At 38.8% G+C, this 16,535-nt stretch overlaps 1 protein-coding gene across 26 annotated transcripts in view; it reads left to right on the forward strand.

The window, feature by feature from the left end:
• The window catches only part of kif1b (kinesin family member 1B), a 62,620-nt gene that overhangs the window by 27,814 nt on the left and 18,271 nt on the right, over positions 1-16,535 (forward strand). For 7 of the 26 annotated variants that reach the window (XM_036008091.1, XM_036008096.1, XM_036008104.1 and 4 more), the window contains 14 exons: positions 1,155-1,366; positions 2,930-3,009; positions 3,538-3,613; positions 3,824-3,877; positions 4,516-4,578; positions 4,825-4,904; positions 5,391-5,497; positions 5,858-5,941; positions 6,234-6,414; positions 6,559-6,631; positions 14,513-14,618; positions 14,726-14,743; positions 14,968-15,116; positions 16,043-16,221. In XM_036008091.1, coding sequence (XP_035863984.1) covers positions 1,155-1,366; positions 2,930-3,009; positions 3,538-3,613; positions 3,824-3,877; positions 4,516-4,578; positions 4,825-4,904; positions 5,391-5,497; positions 5,858-5,941; positions 6,234-6,414; positions 6,559-6,631; positions 14,513-14,618; positions 14,726-14,743; positions 14,968-15,116; positions 16,043-16,221 — 1,462 coding nt within the window. Of the gene's footprint in view, positions 1-47; positions 123-1,154; positions 1,367-2,929; positions 3,010-3,537; positions 3,614-3,823; positions 3,878-4,513; positions 4,579-4,824; positions 4,905-5,390; positions 5,498-5,857; positions 5,942-6,233; positions 6,415-6,558; positions 6,632-8,759; positions 12,637-14,512; positions 14,619-14,725; positions 14,744-14,967; positions 15,117-16,042; positions 16,222-16,535 lie in introns of those variants that run through there. The other 19 variants (XM_031286609.2, XM_036008106.1, XM_031286616.2 and 16 more) reach the window with 10 other exon arrangements.

Below are 16,535 nucleotides of genomic sequence, written 5' to 3' on the forward strand. Positions count from 1 at the left end.
ATGGTCTTTCTGCTTTTTATTTTTTCTTTACTAACCATCTGCTGCAGGTGACAGTGCTCAAATCTTTAGAATGTTCTCAGTTCTCAGTTCTCAAACTGAGGTTCAGAGCTACAGTCGGAAAGGTGCATGATTTTAAATTTTTAAGTAGCCACACATGAGGTGTACTGTGTGTATACAAAGTTGACTAGCCTAATGTGCTATGATAGTTTGTGTTGAATAGTTAGTTTGCTACTGTAGTGTGCCCTCTGCTGTATTCTCAGGAATCCCTAATAACTCCTCTTTCTTGCCCTTTTGCACTAATAAATAAGTAAATGTTTTGTTTTAACCTGAGTTCCCGAGCCAGGGTAAAATCATACATTTTGTTGCTGTTATCCCACTACATACTAGTTAAGTTGAGTGGCTCAGCACTTGGGTGTTGTGAAATATGATTATAATGCCAGTGTCAACTGGCCACAAATGTCAACACCTCCCAAATAATTTAAGCTCTACTTTTATTGGACATTTGTTTTTTTTATTTCGTTCTTAGAAGGCATAGTCTGTCTCAGAGGTCCTTGAGGCCATTATATTGACATGAGCTGCCTGACCTTTAGTGATACTGCTGTGTGTGTGTGTGTGTGTGTGTGTGTGTGTGTGAGAGACTATTCAACTGCAGGCTGAACTTTGGCAGCATGTATCAATGACCCTCATCTGTCCTCCCTCTGGACCCTCTTACAGTCTCCATCCCCCTCCCATCCTGTAGTTGATGCACTGATAGCAGTTTTCACACAGTGTGTTCTCATTCAAGACAAATGCAAATGAAGTGCTCAGAGTTAATTGCTCTGCACTGTAATTCTGCCCCACATTAAAACAGCCCTTTGGAAGAGTTGGTGCAAGCAGACTGTTGTAAACCACCTGGAGTGAAAACTGTTTCTCTCTGTAGCTGACCACTATGTTGGGTGTTTGTCTTAACCCTTTGACGTAAAACTTGTGTCTTACATTGGTCTTCCCTCCCCTTTGTCCTTTCTCTTTCCCCATCTCTTTCTCTCCTCTCTCTCCTCCTATTTGATATTTGGTTCCACCGTTTTATGTGGTTTATTCCCCTATCCTGCCCTGGGCCTATCCCACTTCTCTCTGTGTTGTGCTCTCTCCCTCTTTCTCTCCTGCTGTTGGCTCAGACCTCAAAGACATTCAGAACAATAAGCATAGATACTTGATAGCCTCAGAGAATCAACGCCCTGGCCATTTCTCCACAGCCCCTATTGGTTCCTTGACAGCCTCACCATCCTCTGGATTACTGTGCAGCCAGGGGGGCCTTCAGTCAGTCACCAGCATTCAGGAGCGGATCATGTCCACCCCTGGGGGAGAGGAGGCTATCGAAAGACTTAAGGTAAAGTTAGCCCGTGTAGACTGCAGTAGTCAAATCACATTTATGTTTTATGTTAAGAGAGAAGTTTGGTGACACTTATGTTTCGTGCTAAGAGAAAGGAAGAGTCCCATAGCTATCTGCCCACTCTGCTAAGACCCTCAACGTTTGGCTACTTTTATCTTTAACTTAAGTCCTTTTTTTTTTTTTTTTTTTTTTTTTTTAACTTACCTTTTTTAAACATGCCCTCAGTAGAGCTAAAAGCTGCCCCAAGGTGTGCAAACATGGTTAAAACACATTCATAATTATAAATACATAATTACTGTTTTAATTTCTTCCTCTGGCTACTCTTCTGTATCTGTATATTCTTATCAATATTTTCTCCACTTCCTGCTGTGATACATGTGTATTTACCACAAGTGTGTGGCACAGGAGGAGTTTCCCTTAGTTCTTGTTGATGGTTATTAAAATAATAATATAAGCATACAATTGTTAATTAATATATATTAATAATTGTTTCTCACATTCTCAAATTGCATAAGAAAATGTCACTTTTATTAAATATTTGAAAAGATCCCATAGTAGTTGAGGGCTGCAGTATTTAGTTATATATTTAAGTAACTGTAGAAGGTGCATCCTTCCAAAACACTGAAAAATCTGTGAACGACAAACCGATTCAGAGTTTAAAAAAAAATCATACCAACTTATAATAAAAAGCCTCACGCAGCACACGATTTAATATTTGTTCAGTAAATTAGAAGTTAATGTCAAGATGGCTGTTGTTGAACTTTAGCCCACACATAGCCTTTAATCAAAACACGCTTTGCTTGTCCTCACGTGGCCTCTAAGCTTTACTTCGCTCACACTCGCAGTAGACCTCTCACTCTGTTGATAAGGGAGCACATAGCATTGCAACAGCCAACCATGAGGGGCTGCAGTTTCCATGGCAACCATGGTGCCCAGTCTGTCTGTCATCCAATGACGTCAAGCACCAACGCAGATACGGAGGAAATTGGACCAAGTCTCATTGGCTTTAAGCTTTAATAGTGAGGCATATAATACTAACATTCTTTGATTGCAGCTATGTAGGTGATACAGAAACAAAGATTTTTACAATTCTTATCAGCTAACATCATTTGTTACTATTGCCAAACATAATTCACTTTGACATTAAACTAAGATGACTATATAGTGCATTATTAAACCTTTACAGTAACAAATGTCAGAATAGATCAATACCCAGAAGAACTGTCCCTCACTGCTTTCAAAGTATAAACAACCAGCTCAGCAACTGTACTGGATTACTAGAGCAACATTATCAGAGGTGAAGCTAATAAAGTAATGGTGTATTAGTCGTAATAATTAGAGCAGTATGTTACCTGTTTTTATGCCTGACTCAAAACTTGTTTAATGAAAGAAAGAATATGAACTTGGCCAAGCAAGCATGTTTGTCTCTAGTGTAACAAATTAAATCTCTTGAATCCAGACTGTATGTGCCTGTTTTTACTGAGCTAAACGCACTAATGGTTACAGTAAGATTACGCTACACTGGTTGTGTTTTTCTCACACTTTGCCTCTGGTGTTCAGGAATCAGAAAAAATCATTGCCGAGCTCAATGAAACCTGGGAAGAGAAACTGCGAAAGACAGAGGCAATCCGAATGGAGAGGTCAGTATTGGCTTTCCTACCTCTACCTTTCAAGGGGTAGATGTTTGTCATACGTGTGCCTCCACCCCTCCTTTAATTCGTCTGTGTCCTGTCAGTGTTCGAGAACCCCCCATAACTCTGTCTCTGTCTTTTCACCCCTCTGTGCTGTCTGTCTCACTTTCTTCACCTATCTGTCTCATTTCATCTGCACTCATCTGTCCATTTTCCTGTCGTCACACTCCGCTGCACAAACACCCCTCTCACACCCTTTTCTCCCCCTTTATCCACTCATCTGTGGCTGCAGACATAAACCATGTTAGTGTCTGTCCATTGAGTCTCACCAGTGCTGTTCTCTGCCTGTTGTCATTCCCCAAATCACTTACATTTCACATCATCACTTCGCATCCTCTTTCTCTTATCAACACGAAGGCTCTTTGCTGAAAAATGTAGATGTATGTGTTTCCCTGTTGCAGAAATTCTTCGCAGATATGTGCAACATGCACGTCTTTTTAAGTTTTATTTCTGACAAATGTTTTTCCTTCAATACAGGGAGGCCTTGCTTGCAGAGATGGGTGTGGCAATCCGTGAAGATGGTGGCACTTTGGGGGTCTTCTCTCCTAAAAAGGTAGAACAGACATGAGACACAAGTACAGATGCCAGGGGACTGTGTCCCATGGGTGGTGATGCACACCCTTCCACCCATCACTTCTCACTTCTGTTTCCCATGTTATCTTTTTCCATGAGAACCCTCCCTGTACCGTCACTGTCTTTTTCCCATCACTTTATTATTTTGTTTGTCTTTCCACTCTGTTATTTGCTTCCTTCACATACTCAGTTTAGCTACGAAGGGACATTTGATGAGCAGTTTGATTGTCTTCCCACCAAGAAGGTTTGTTTAATTGAATTAGCAGATAACTCTCCTTTCCTTCACTAGATGAGTTTTAGTTTAGTCTTTAGTAGTGATTTCACATCATAAATGTGCAGTTTTTCCCTCAAGGTTACTGCACCTGTTGCATATATCTGCATTTTGTGTACTACATTTACTCAGACCACTTGAATTAAGGTTTATCTTTGAATATAATACTTGGCTCTGAGAAGATTATTCAAACTTTTCCTTCAGCTCCTTAGAGCTATTAGCTATTAGCGCTGAGGCTTATTAAATTACAGGCAATGGTGCATTCCGCTCACTCTCCTTACCTCTCCAGCGTCTTCCAATAGAAGAAGTGCAACATAAAGACCAGGAGATGTATTTGTACGCTTGTCAGAAGAAAAATAGATTTGTTATCTTTTAATCGCTGACTGTTCAGTGTTGCTGTCACTAGATCAGCTGTGGTTTCAGAAAATTCCCCCCTTTAAAATAAAATAATAAATAAAATAAAATAAAAATAAAATGAATGCTTCTTTAGACATGTTTAAACCCCCTCCACTGCTAATTGATGTAGTTTTTGGTTGTTGTTGTTTTTTTTTACATACGCCTTCCATTCATTTTTTTTCTCTCCTTTCACTCACTGCCACTCCATGGGTTAGCATTTCATTGAGAAGCCTTGTGATCTTTATGCAGACTTTAATGGGGTGTTTTCCCCCAAAAAGGTTGGTGATTTGTTGGAGTAGCTGCTAGCATTATTTGTAGTGGTACTGTGATGTATCAGACTGTAGAGCTGTCAGCACTGTGTCAATGTGACAATTTCACGTATCACTGACAGGTCATCATCATTTCTATTTCATCAACTTTTCTAGTGTTGGTATACTTTCGGCACTGCTGAATATTGATGAAAGTAGTGAAATCCTAGGAATGTTTTTTTGGTAAACTGTCTACCTCTTATGTTTCATCTGTAGACTCCACACCTGGTTAACCTGAATGAGGATCCTCTCATGTCAGAGTGTCTGCTCTACTACATCAAAGATGGAATTACAAGGTAACCAAAACCTGAGGACATTGAAATGCTGCAGAGAATGTAGAAAGGTTCTAATTTTTTTCCAGGCAGTATCTCTGAACTACTACTACTACTACTACTACTACTCTGAAAGTTTGTCTTGCTTAACATCAAAAGAGGAAAAATGGAATACAGAGTCAGAGGAAACTGGCTTAAAATCTGCCACTGAGTGACTGATCACAAAAAGTTTCGCTTTCTAAAGTAACTTTCCTCCCCTCTTTGTCCTTTTGGCCCCCTCAGGAGACTATTCCTGTTGAGTTTTTTGTTACAACCGCACCTCAGGGGGACAATAATAGATGACCGAATCGCAGACAAAAGAACCTCTAGTGCTTTAGAAGTGTTGCCTTCTAAACGTAATGGTTTAAAGGTTCCATTTAACTTCTGCTGCTGACTTTTGGACGAAATTGCTGCCAATACAATCAGAGGGCAGACTTCACTCTCTCAAAATGGCCTCTCTGATTGTTTCAGGGTGGGTCAGGCTGATGCTGAAAGACGACAGGACATTGTTTTAAGTGGAGCTCACATCAAGGAAGAGCACTGCATCTTCCGCAGCGAGAGGAATGCCAATGGAAATGGTGAGGCACCATATTACGAGTTTGCTTGCTTTTGTTTGCCTTGGCGAATGTGTATTGAATATGAGAGTTGATAGTATAGTTGATAGATAATTTCTTTGCTCTAATTTAAAGACTGATACCTGTAACCCCTAAATACCTGCAAAAGCAACCCTAGGCACTTTGTCAGTGGATGATATTGGTGCATACATATCAAGAGTCAAGATTCATCTTCTGTTGCTAATGGAAACAGTTATCCCTTAAATGTCAGTAATCACTACATACACTGGGTTAGATATTTGTCCTTTTGTCCATTTAAAAATGAATGATGATGAGCTTTTCAGAATGAGTCACTGATGATTGGTTGATGTGTTTCTGCTGAAGTTATCGTCATGCTGGTGCCCTGCGAGGGATCAGAAACCTACGTCAACGGCAAGCGCGTTGAGGATTCAATCCAGCTTCGCTCGGGTATCTTATTTTTGTAAATAAAGTTGTAAATGTAATATTTGTATTATCTCTGTAGGCCAACATAAGATGACTGTTTTTTCTATTAACTATAGATAATTGAATTCATATAATGGGATTTTTCCTGGGGCTTCATAAATCATAGTACAATATAGTTGATAACACCCCTTGTGATGTTCTAACTAAAATTAAAAAAATAAAAACATGGTCAAACAAAAGTTGGAGCTTGGAGAAGGAACAATGTCTTTGCTAATGTCCTGCTCTCCATGCTTATTTCTTCCCCATCTTCTTTCAGGTAACCGTATCATTATGGGAAAGAACCACGTGTTCCGGTTCAACCACCCAGAACAGGCCCGAGCTGAAAGGGAGAAAACGCCAACTGCCGAAACCCCTGTGGAGCCGGTGGATTGGACCTTTGCTCAGAGAGAGCTTCTGGAGAAGCAGGGCATCGACATGAAGCAGGAGATGGAAAAAAGGTGCACAATCTATTCTGTTGGCTATATTTAAATGAACCTTTAATAGTGTCAGTAGTCTGACTTTGTTGGGTTTCAAATATGGATTTTAAACTATATCATGAATTGTGTGATGTATTTCACAATATATTTTACTTATTTATGTAGGCTCACTGAGATGGAAATCTTGTACAAAAAGGAGAAGGAAGAAGCAGACCAACTTCTGGAGCAGCAGCGACTGGTGAGTTCAAATAAGCTGGAATTTAATCAAACCCACTTTGTGAATTTAATGGACTCTGTTTTCTGTAAATCATCTTGTTAGAAGTTGTAGACAAGTAAGTAGTAACTACAGAGTGGGTTTAATATATATTAAGCCATAACTTATTTCATGCTTTTTGAAAGTTAGTTATAATTAAAGGCAGCTGATTGAATCAGCTTATTTGTGATATTTTGTGTGTGATTTTGAGTGAAATGACATGGAAGTGGTATTCAAAGTTAAAGCATGGATTTCCTTTGGTCAATTACAATTGGAAAGCTAGGTTTAGTTTTTTGGATGATAGTTTCACTCGGTCCATTTAAATCTTACTAGTACTAATTTTCACTCTGACACTTTTGAGATGTGTGAATCACACTTTTACTCCTGGCGCATGTCTGTTCTTTTTGCATGGAAGGTTTTCTGGTTTGAGACGGATGAGCTTTTACTCGTCTCCCTTGAGTTTTTCTGTAGCAATTTGATTGAGCGAGACTTAGATTGTAAAGCTTTCCCTTTTTCCAAATCCTTGTTTTCACTTTTTCTTGTGTCTTCTATAGTGGATCTGAATCTTGCAAAACAGCAACTTACAGCTAAAGTTGATTTGATATTAAGATCTAAATTAATTTAAAACGTATTGAATATTGGTCAGTAACCCATTGAAACACATTGCCTTGTTTGTATAAGGTGACGCTGCTTTTGCATGGTTCATGTTAATAGCATGTTTTCTTAACTCATTCAGTACTGGTTCTGGACTAAGTTGCAGTGTTTGCTGTTGAGCTAGTCAGCTTTTGAAGTGGCTGTTGATTTGCTTGGATTAGATTTCTACTCTAGTTTTCTTGCTCTGTTTTATCCTGAGTTTCATCTCTTCAATGCAGTTGCTGACATGTACAATGCATTGTGATAACACAAATTCCTGCTGTAGTTTTTTGACAGATAGTGACAATGTGGTTTCTCATTGACTTCTTTGGCTACCTCTCTTTGCTAGCCTTACCTGGCATCTGTGTAGCACACTGAGTGCACGGCTCAACAACAGAGTTATCACTGCTTACAGTTGAATCAGTGAATCACAGACCTCTTCCATATTCCATGGTTTTATGTGCAGAGCTACAGGCATAAGGGTTCAGACTCCAAGCAACATAACATGTCCAATTCTAGCCATAGATACACTATCATACACAAGACCTAAATTATCTGTACCAAATGGTTGTGATCTGTAATGTACTTTGTCTACAAACAAAATGAGAAACTGCATTTTTTCCCCCAACTAACATCTTTCTTGTAGTGGATTAATACTTACCCTCACTCTTGCCTCTCCTCTCTCTACTGGCTTTCTGATCAACTGCAAGAACACTGTCTTCTAACTCACTGCTAATACTAAAGCCACTCAAACCTTCTGGACTAAAGGGAGAAAGCTCCAAAATCCATCTACATGCATGCCACTGTAGCATGTTTGGGATCCAGCTTTCAAATCACAAAATTTTCAATTAAGAAGAGGAATATCACAAAACAATACAGAAGTGCTCCAATCAGCAACAATCCTCTATTTTGATATTGCTTTTCTAATCATGATAGACATGCTTTACCTTTACTTTTAATATCAATATGCAACATTGGGAACAATATTGTTAAAACTGAGATGTGAAAAGCCTAGTTTTTACAACAAGTGAATGTTTAAATCAATATGAATTTATTCATATCACTATTTCACTGGAGTGAATATAACGAATGACAAACTGACAAGCAAGAAAGTCAATGGAAGCCACTGTTGGAATTTTATTTGTTTTCTGTCTTTATTTTGAACATGATTCTGGATGACTGGGTTCTGCATGATGCCATACATCTTTTACAGTAATGATGTATGCCCAATATTTAAAGATAACATAATTACAGTGTAATAGTCATCTTTGGTAAATATCCTAAATCTCAAAATTCTGAACCACGTCTAAGCTGACATTATATTCAGATTTAACTTGGTTGAAGTTCCCATGTTGCATATTCATACCTTTTATTCATTCTTTTTTTTAAAGCCATCCTTTCATTCTCTCTTTCATTTCCCATTTTAATTTCTCCTTTTTTTGGGAACCCTTTGGTTTGTTTCCTGTGTTGTTTTCTCAAGGATGGAGACTCTGATAGTGGGGATGACTCAGATAAGAGGTCTTGTGAAGAGAGCTGGAGACTGATCACTTCCTTGAGGGAAAAGCTGCCCCCCAGCAAGCTACAAACCATAGTGAAAAAGTGTGGATTACCCAGCAGTGGGAAGATAAGAGAGCCAGTTAAAATGTACCAGATCCCTCAGCGGCGCCGCATCACCAAGGACTCCAAGTGGGTGACCATCTCTGACCTGAAGATTCAGGCAGTCAAAGAAATTTGTTATGAAGTAGCGCTCAATGACTTCCGCCACACACGGCAGGAAATCGAGGCCCTGGCCATTGTAAAGATGAAGGAGCTTTGTGCTAGCTACAGTAAGAAGGACCCCAACGAGCGGGACTCGTGGAGGGCAGTGGCTCGGGATGTTTGGGACACTGTAGGGGTTGGTGATGAGCGCATTGAGGATCTTATAACCAATGGACCTCGAGCAGGAGTGGTTGTTATGGATGACCTAAAGGTGCACATTGATAAACTTGAGGACATCTTGCACGAGGTGAAGAAACAAAATAACATGAAAGATGAGGAGATCCGTGCTCTCAGGAACAAGATGGTCAAAATGGAAAAGGTCCTTCCACTCATCACCCCAGAGAGCCAAGAAAAGCCTGCTGTAGGCACTTCTACTTGTGCCGCCAGTGCTGCCACAACTCCAAGCCCTCGAGAAGGAAAACCTCCGTTGCCTGAAAAGCTTGATGGAGAGGATGTAGATTCACAAACAGGCCAAAGTACAGGAGATGACTCAACCCTAAAGCGAGGCCACATGCGCTGGATGCGTCAGGAGCAGTTACGCCTGAAGAACCTTCAGCAACAAGAGATCTCCAAGCAGCTCCGCCGGCAGACCGGACCACATCGCTTTATACCCCCAGAAGACCGCAAGCTGCGCTTCCCCTTCAAAAGCAACCCTAAGCACCGCAACTCATGGAGTCCCGGTACTCATATCATAATTACAGATCAGCAGGTCATTGAGCTAAAGGTGCCCAAAGAAGCTGTAGAGGAAGAAGAGGGAGAAAGCCAGGCTGGAGAAGGCCCGCAGTCTAGAGAAAAGATGGCCGCTTCACTAATCCAAGTCACTCCCCCACTGCCAAGCCCATCAGTCCAACGCAGGAGCAAAGACTTGGAGCAAGGTTTAAGCCAGGGTCACAGACATAACTATAGGAACAACCAGAACCAGCAGCCCTATGAACGAGGCCGCAGCAACTCTTTTAATCACCGCCAGCGGCCTTCTGGCTCCATGGAGTCACTGCAGCAGTCTGAAAGCAACAGGAGGCACACGCAAGCTTTCTACCAGCCCCGCCACCATCAGAACCAGCAAGCACATCCCCAGCCACACCATCAACAACAACCTTTCCACTATGATAGCATGATGTATACAGATGGCAGATTCAATGGCTACCAGCAATACCATCCCATTGACCACGCTAACCATCCAATCCCCTTTCGTGCACCTCCGCGAATGCGCAGGCAAATGTCTGCTCCAAATCTAAAAGCCAGCAGAGAGACAGCAGTCTGAGTGGGACTTGTGAAATGAGGAACTAGTCTGATATACTTGTAGTAGGCAAACACATTACAGATCACAACAACTCAGAATCATGTGAGTCAAACAGCTCAAACCGACTTTTGCACTTGATCAGTGTGTTATTGGTTGATCCAAAAGTATTGTTTGTATTATAAGAAGACATTTTATCATCATCATCCTCCATGATATATGCCGTTTTATCAGTTTTTGCTACATTGTGTGCGCTGTCATCACTAGCATTTGGAGAGCTGTCATAAGGAATTGAAGCCAACAGATGATAAAGGGACTGCTTTTTTCAGAAGAGACATGCTATGCCTACTCTCCTCATTTTTCAGCATGTGTGACAATTCATCAATCACGCTTTGATTTGCCAAATTATTTTCATGGTTGAATTTCTGAGTTTACATCTGTGCCATTTTACTATTCATTTATCATGAATGTTTTTAGCCACAACAGTATAAACGCATTGAAGTGTCTAATTTTCATCGAGACTTTTGTTGTTGCTGTTGTAGCCCAAATTAGGAACCTAAAAACACTATATTTATTTATTTCTATATACCATGTAACTGAATGTTGGGATGGAATAATCAGTTTTACATTTTGTGTTGTACCTCATAAATTACCATTGGCCTAGATCTGGAATCAAAAGACCATGATGTTGGACATTTTCAAATTAATTATGGAATAACTTGATGCACTAGTCAATTGCGTGACTGCCTTTTAAATAGACTGAAATATTTGTCAAAGAAAGTGGTATTCAAAAAGTGCCTTTTTATGCACTAACCATATTAATCCTGCTGTGCATTTGATATTAAATTTTTCTTTCCCTTCTTTTTAATTCAGTACTTATGCACAAGGTTTCAGCTAAAATTTGCAAAGTAAACTTCATAATTTACCTAACCAACTAACTTAAGTAATAACATACTGATGTATTGAAATTCTTAGTAAGCCGCTTGATCCCAAACTTTTTGTTTTCTTTCTTTTTAGATTAATTTCAAATATGTAACTGCCACCTACTTGTATTTCAGTAATTTGCACTTCTTGAAGTCATGAATAATTAGTTAGTGAGGACACTAATGTTAAGCAATAGGTTACCCTATTCCTAAAACTGTTTTTATTTTAAATATACCTTACAAACTACTCACATTTTATTTAGTTTACTAAAGACCCTATCAAATGTAAGGTTGCTATGCTGAAACTTTAGGAGATGAACCTTACTATAAGATAAAGTTCCACAAAATTGTATCTATTTGAAAGTGTCACTGTTACCAGTCCTGAAAGTTCCAAATCATTTCCTGCTTCTTTCTGTATAAACTAGACATCATGAGCTTTGAACTGAGCTTTGATTTCCATTTTATGGAACTACTTTCTGGGTTTGTGGTTCACTAAGGAACCTCAGAGTTCTCGGTGTTTTTCGATTGGATGTCCTACAGAGTGTTGTCATGGCTCCCAAAGAATTGCCTTAAGAAATGTTGGGGGGGAGGACAAAGACTTGAAGTCTTTGCATAATGTTATTTGGGAGAACTATCCATGTCAAATGAGCCACATAGTCATGCAACTGGATAGATCTATCAGAGTGATGGTCTATGAAATCAGTCAGTTTTTTGCCTTAGTGCTCTAGCTGATGCTTGTTTGAATTAGCAGCAAGTCTGCAAGTCAATCTGTCTTTTCCTTGCTGCATCCGTAGCTTTAAAATAACTCCTTAACTATAACATTTAATTACCAGATGGCTTTCAAATAATTTTAGAGAAACAGTGACACTCAGCAGCATGGAAGAGAACTTTGAGGACTATCAAAGAATGATAAAATGATTTTCTGTGTTTTATACTATTAGATTTGACAGTATATATTCTGCCTTACTATGCTGTAACAAAAACCAAATCATATAATGACATATGCAAGTCTAGTCTCTACCTTATGGCTCATGTCTTTTGACTATTTTTGCATGCGCTTACATTTTTTCCTCCCTAATAAATGCTCCATTAAAGAATGTTATTTAACATATGCACTGGTGCTGATGGCAACCAGGTAAGCTGGAAAGTATACAACATCAAATGGACAGCGTACTGTTCTTTTGAAATATACATATGTCTGTGTTAGGTCTCAACTCAAAGTGTCTGTTGAGTGTTGTACGTCTACTTTTTGAATCTGCAATATCGAGTGCCTCACTGTGGCTGTGTACCAAGTTGTGTTGCTCCTTAATCAAGCACTTTGTGCAAACATGCAGTGTATATGTGAACAAAGTAAGGATATACTGAATCCATGTGTTGCTGGAATATTTTCGAAGTATGACTGAAATAAAATTACATGATCTAAGTGCAATTATTTGTTATACATGGGTGGTATTTGTTTTTCACTGCCAATACATCACTTTATGGACAGAATCTGATCTCTGCATGTATGCACTAGGGCTGAACAATTAATCAAAATTGCAATATGGACTAGTGCAATATCCAAATTGCAGGAGGTGCAATATTTTTTAAAGGCAAAATTAATGTCAAATATCATTCTGAATTAAATATTGTGGTGATGCAGCAGCGATGTCCTGGCTTACAAATCTTATTTGACAGACTTAAGAAAAATCTTTGTTTGATACAGACCCTTGCAAAAAATCACACCATGATCATTTTAATATATTTTTCAATGAAAATGGGAATAATGATGCAAAAATTATCATTCCCTTCAACATTGAGAATCATAACGATTGCAATATCAGTCAAAATAATCACAATTAGATATTTTTGTGTTCCAAATCATTCAGCCCTAGTATGCACTACACAGCAGTGACCATGTGAGACACTATACAACACCTCGGTCAGATTAAAGGCTTTGTAAATGCTTAATACAGTTTTTTACATTTTTATTTCTAAAAAATTAAATTTAAAGCTTGAACCACAGACATTTGTCCCTATAAGTTGCAAAAAGCCTTTTTAGCAATTTTTTTTGTTACTGTCATCATATAATACTACATCATGACAATGTTCCACATATACTTGCACATGGGATGGGGATGAAAGTTGGATTAGTTGGCATTTACTGTACCTCATTCCATTAACATGACTTTAGGCATTAAAATTAGCCTTTGCCATTTTTTTTAATCAAATGCCATATTTTATCATTTGTGAATTGAAATATTCATGTTTTTAAATACTGTATTCACATGGTACATTATGGTACACATTGTGTTAAAATAGCAGCTTCATGCGGATAACTACATTTAGTAAAACTTGCTTTTCGGATTTCCAATCGTTTGAATGGAGAGAATTCAGCTTTTAGCTTGTTGGTAGAGTTTCAGCAGGGTGGCGTTTAATGACGAATGAAAAGGCTGCATTGTCTTCCCAGAAAACACTGAACAAACAGGATGAGGTCATCGTAACCACAGCCTGTCCTGCTCTGATGATGAGGATGGCGCCCCTCATTGGATTACAGTTGACTTAGCTTCTACCAGCTCCTCCCCTCTTCCATTCCAGCTGTTTCTCTCGGAATATAACCTATTTTATTGTTTCATGAAGTTTAATTTCCACAACATTGTATACTAATTTCAGAAAAAAATCCTTTCAAAATGTGAAAGTTTTTCATTCATTGCATTGGCTCAAGAATTGGGCTATCTGCTTAATTTTAGTATATAGAAAATGGAAATTATTAATAATATAATAACTTTTTATACTTTTTTTCTTCAACAGATGTCTTCAATTTCAGATTTTTAGTTTTGGTTATTTCTTCAGTTTTTTTAACGACAGTAGACATGGGATTATTGATTGTAATAAATGTTATCCTCACAGATCTTCAAGTCATCAATAGCTTTCACTGCTAGTGTTTTAAATACAGTATATGCAGTACATAGAAACACCCTAATATGTAATGTTTCGTTACAGGTATGGAAATATACAGTATAAAGAAAAACGGTCCAGAATTAATCTCATTACACATTGGTGGTAATTGTAACCCACTTTCTTGTCACATTGAATTATTTACACATCCAGCTGAATGTATCCATTCATCATTTGGACCAGTAACCAAAGTTTTCAGTACTTGTCTTTAATGTTGAAATACAACTCTGGTTGTATGGACTTGCAAAGTGGAGACTGTACAGTTATCCCAACACAATACTGCGTATTATTGTACTTAGTAGCTAAATTCAACGGTTGTTGCGGCTGATGGAGAATTGTCCATGTTCTCTTCCCTCGTCCCTATGTGTTGGTGTCCAGGTGTACGAGAGCAAATTGCAGGAACTTCAGAAACAGGTGGAGACTATTTCTCTGGTAGCTGAGACACCTGATGAAGAAGAGTTGGAGGAGGAGGAGGAAGAGGAAGGTGTGTACTGTAAATCTTTACTCATGCAGATATTTCTTTACTTCATCTATTTAAGCCCAACAAATATATAAATAAAATTGTACGTTTTCTTCCACATTTCTGTCCAGAGCCTAGACTTCTGGGATGTGCGTATAGTATTTCCTGTTTTATAATCAGAAGAATGTAATATCAACTTCATTCACATTAATTAAAATCAGTTAATATTTCCATACTAATTACACATTCAAGGTACTAAGTCAAACTAGTCCATAAGGACAGTATCTGCTAATTCCTTTGAATTAAAACATACTAATAGTGCGTGCGTGCGTTGTGTGTTATAACATCGCCTGTGTCTCCCGTCTCCCTGCAGTGCCGTGGACTCAGCATGAGTTTGAGTTGGCTCAGTGGGCTTTCAGGAAGTGGAGGTACCATCAGTTTACCTCCCTCCGTGACCAGCTGTGGGGAAACGCCGTCTACCTGAAGGAAGCCAACGCCATTAGTGTGGAGCTTAAGAAGAAAGTAGGCAAAAATTATATTTCAGTTTACTTAATCTTAATTTCGCATTGGTTGAAGGTGGGTTTTCCAGTTTTGAGTGTAAAGGAAAAAATTATGAACTTAATTTGTGTAGCACAAAACAAAAGAGTTATAAATTAATTTTAAAATATGGAAGGAAAAAAAACATTTGGAGACTTTCTAAAGGAGTGATGTTAAAAGCTGAATGAAACCTGTGTGTAAAAGAAGATGTAAATTAGTAATCCTAAATGTAGTTCCTTGAATCCCATACTTTCCTGGCAGCCACATTAACAGAGGTGAACCACCCTTACAGCCATTGAGCATCGGGTTCTGGGATGTTCAACTGTGAAGCGAGATGACAATGTGATAGAATGATGATCTCGTGAAAGATTGACTTAGATTTCTTTGCAGCCCAGTCTGATGCTAGTGATTTATTTAACTGGAAACTCAACTTAAAACATAATGTATGTTTGTGCACAAGGTAATCCTTCACATCACCCAGAGCGGGGTTGTTGACTCATTGTCACTTCAAAAGCTGGTCTCTATGGTCAGCCTTTCCTATCAGGAGACTAGTGTGCTTTATCTTCTCGTCCAGTTCTAGGCTCTACATGATTGATAATGGAGATGGGTCATAGGACAGGTTTTTTTTCTGTCTGTAATTTATATCCAGGGTTGTTAATTAGTTTAGCATTTTGCCCCAAGAGGATTCTGGAAAGAGAGAGGCCACAAAATGAAGCATGGAACAGATTTGTTTGACTTTTCCACCCAGGTATATGCAGTTAAATAGAACTAATGACAAAAATAATCTCGAATAGAGGTTCAGAGTTTTAAGTCAGGATCAGGAAGTCAGAATGGATTCTCATGCTTATTTTTTTCTTGACTTGGCTTGATGTTTTATTCTTACCTTTTCAACCACCTCTCCCATTCTTCAGGTCCAGTTCCAGTTTGTCTTGCTGACGGACACATTGTACTCTCCGCTTCCCCCTGAGCTACTGTCACCAGAGCCAGAGAAAGAGCGTGACTCCAGGCCTTTCCCCCACACCGTGGTGGCCGTAGAGGTTCAGGACCTGAAGAATGGAGCCACACACTACTGGTCCCTTGATAAACTCAAGTAATGCCAATACCATATTTTAAACTAGTATTGGTTTTAGTTAGATGTTTAAAATGTAAAAACTTAGCCAGTGCAAGTGCAACATGTCATCTAGTATGCCCATTCAGATTTTTAAATCATCAATCACTACAGTCTGCTTTTACTCAAATGTTTTTCAGATCTCAATTTTCTCAATTCATCATTTCTCAATCAGCCTGTTGTCAGATCATTTCTCATGCCTTCAGTACCAGAAAAAATAGTACAAAAAATAACAATGAATTATGAGACTGACATCTGTACATCTCCTCCATCCATCCATCCATCCATCCATCCAT

The sequence above is a fragment of the Sander lucioperca genome, chromosome 12 (assembly GCF_008315115.2).
Source record: "Sander lucioperca isolate FBNREF2018 chromosome 12, SLUC_FBN_1.2, whole genome shotgun sequence".
Lineage (NCBI taxonomy): Eukaryota > Metazoa > Chordata > Actinopteri > Perciformes > Percidae > Sander > Sander lucioperca.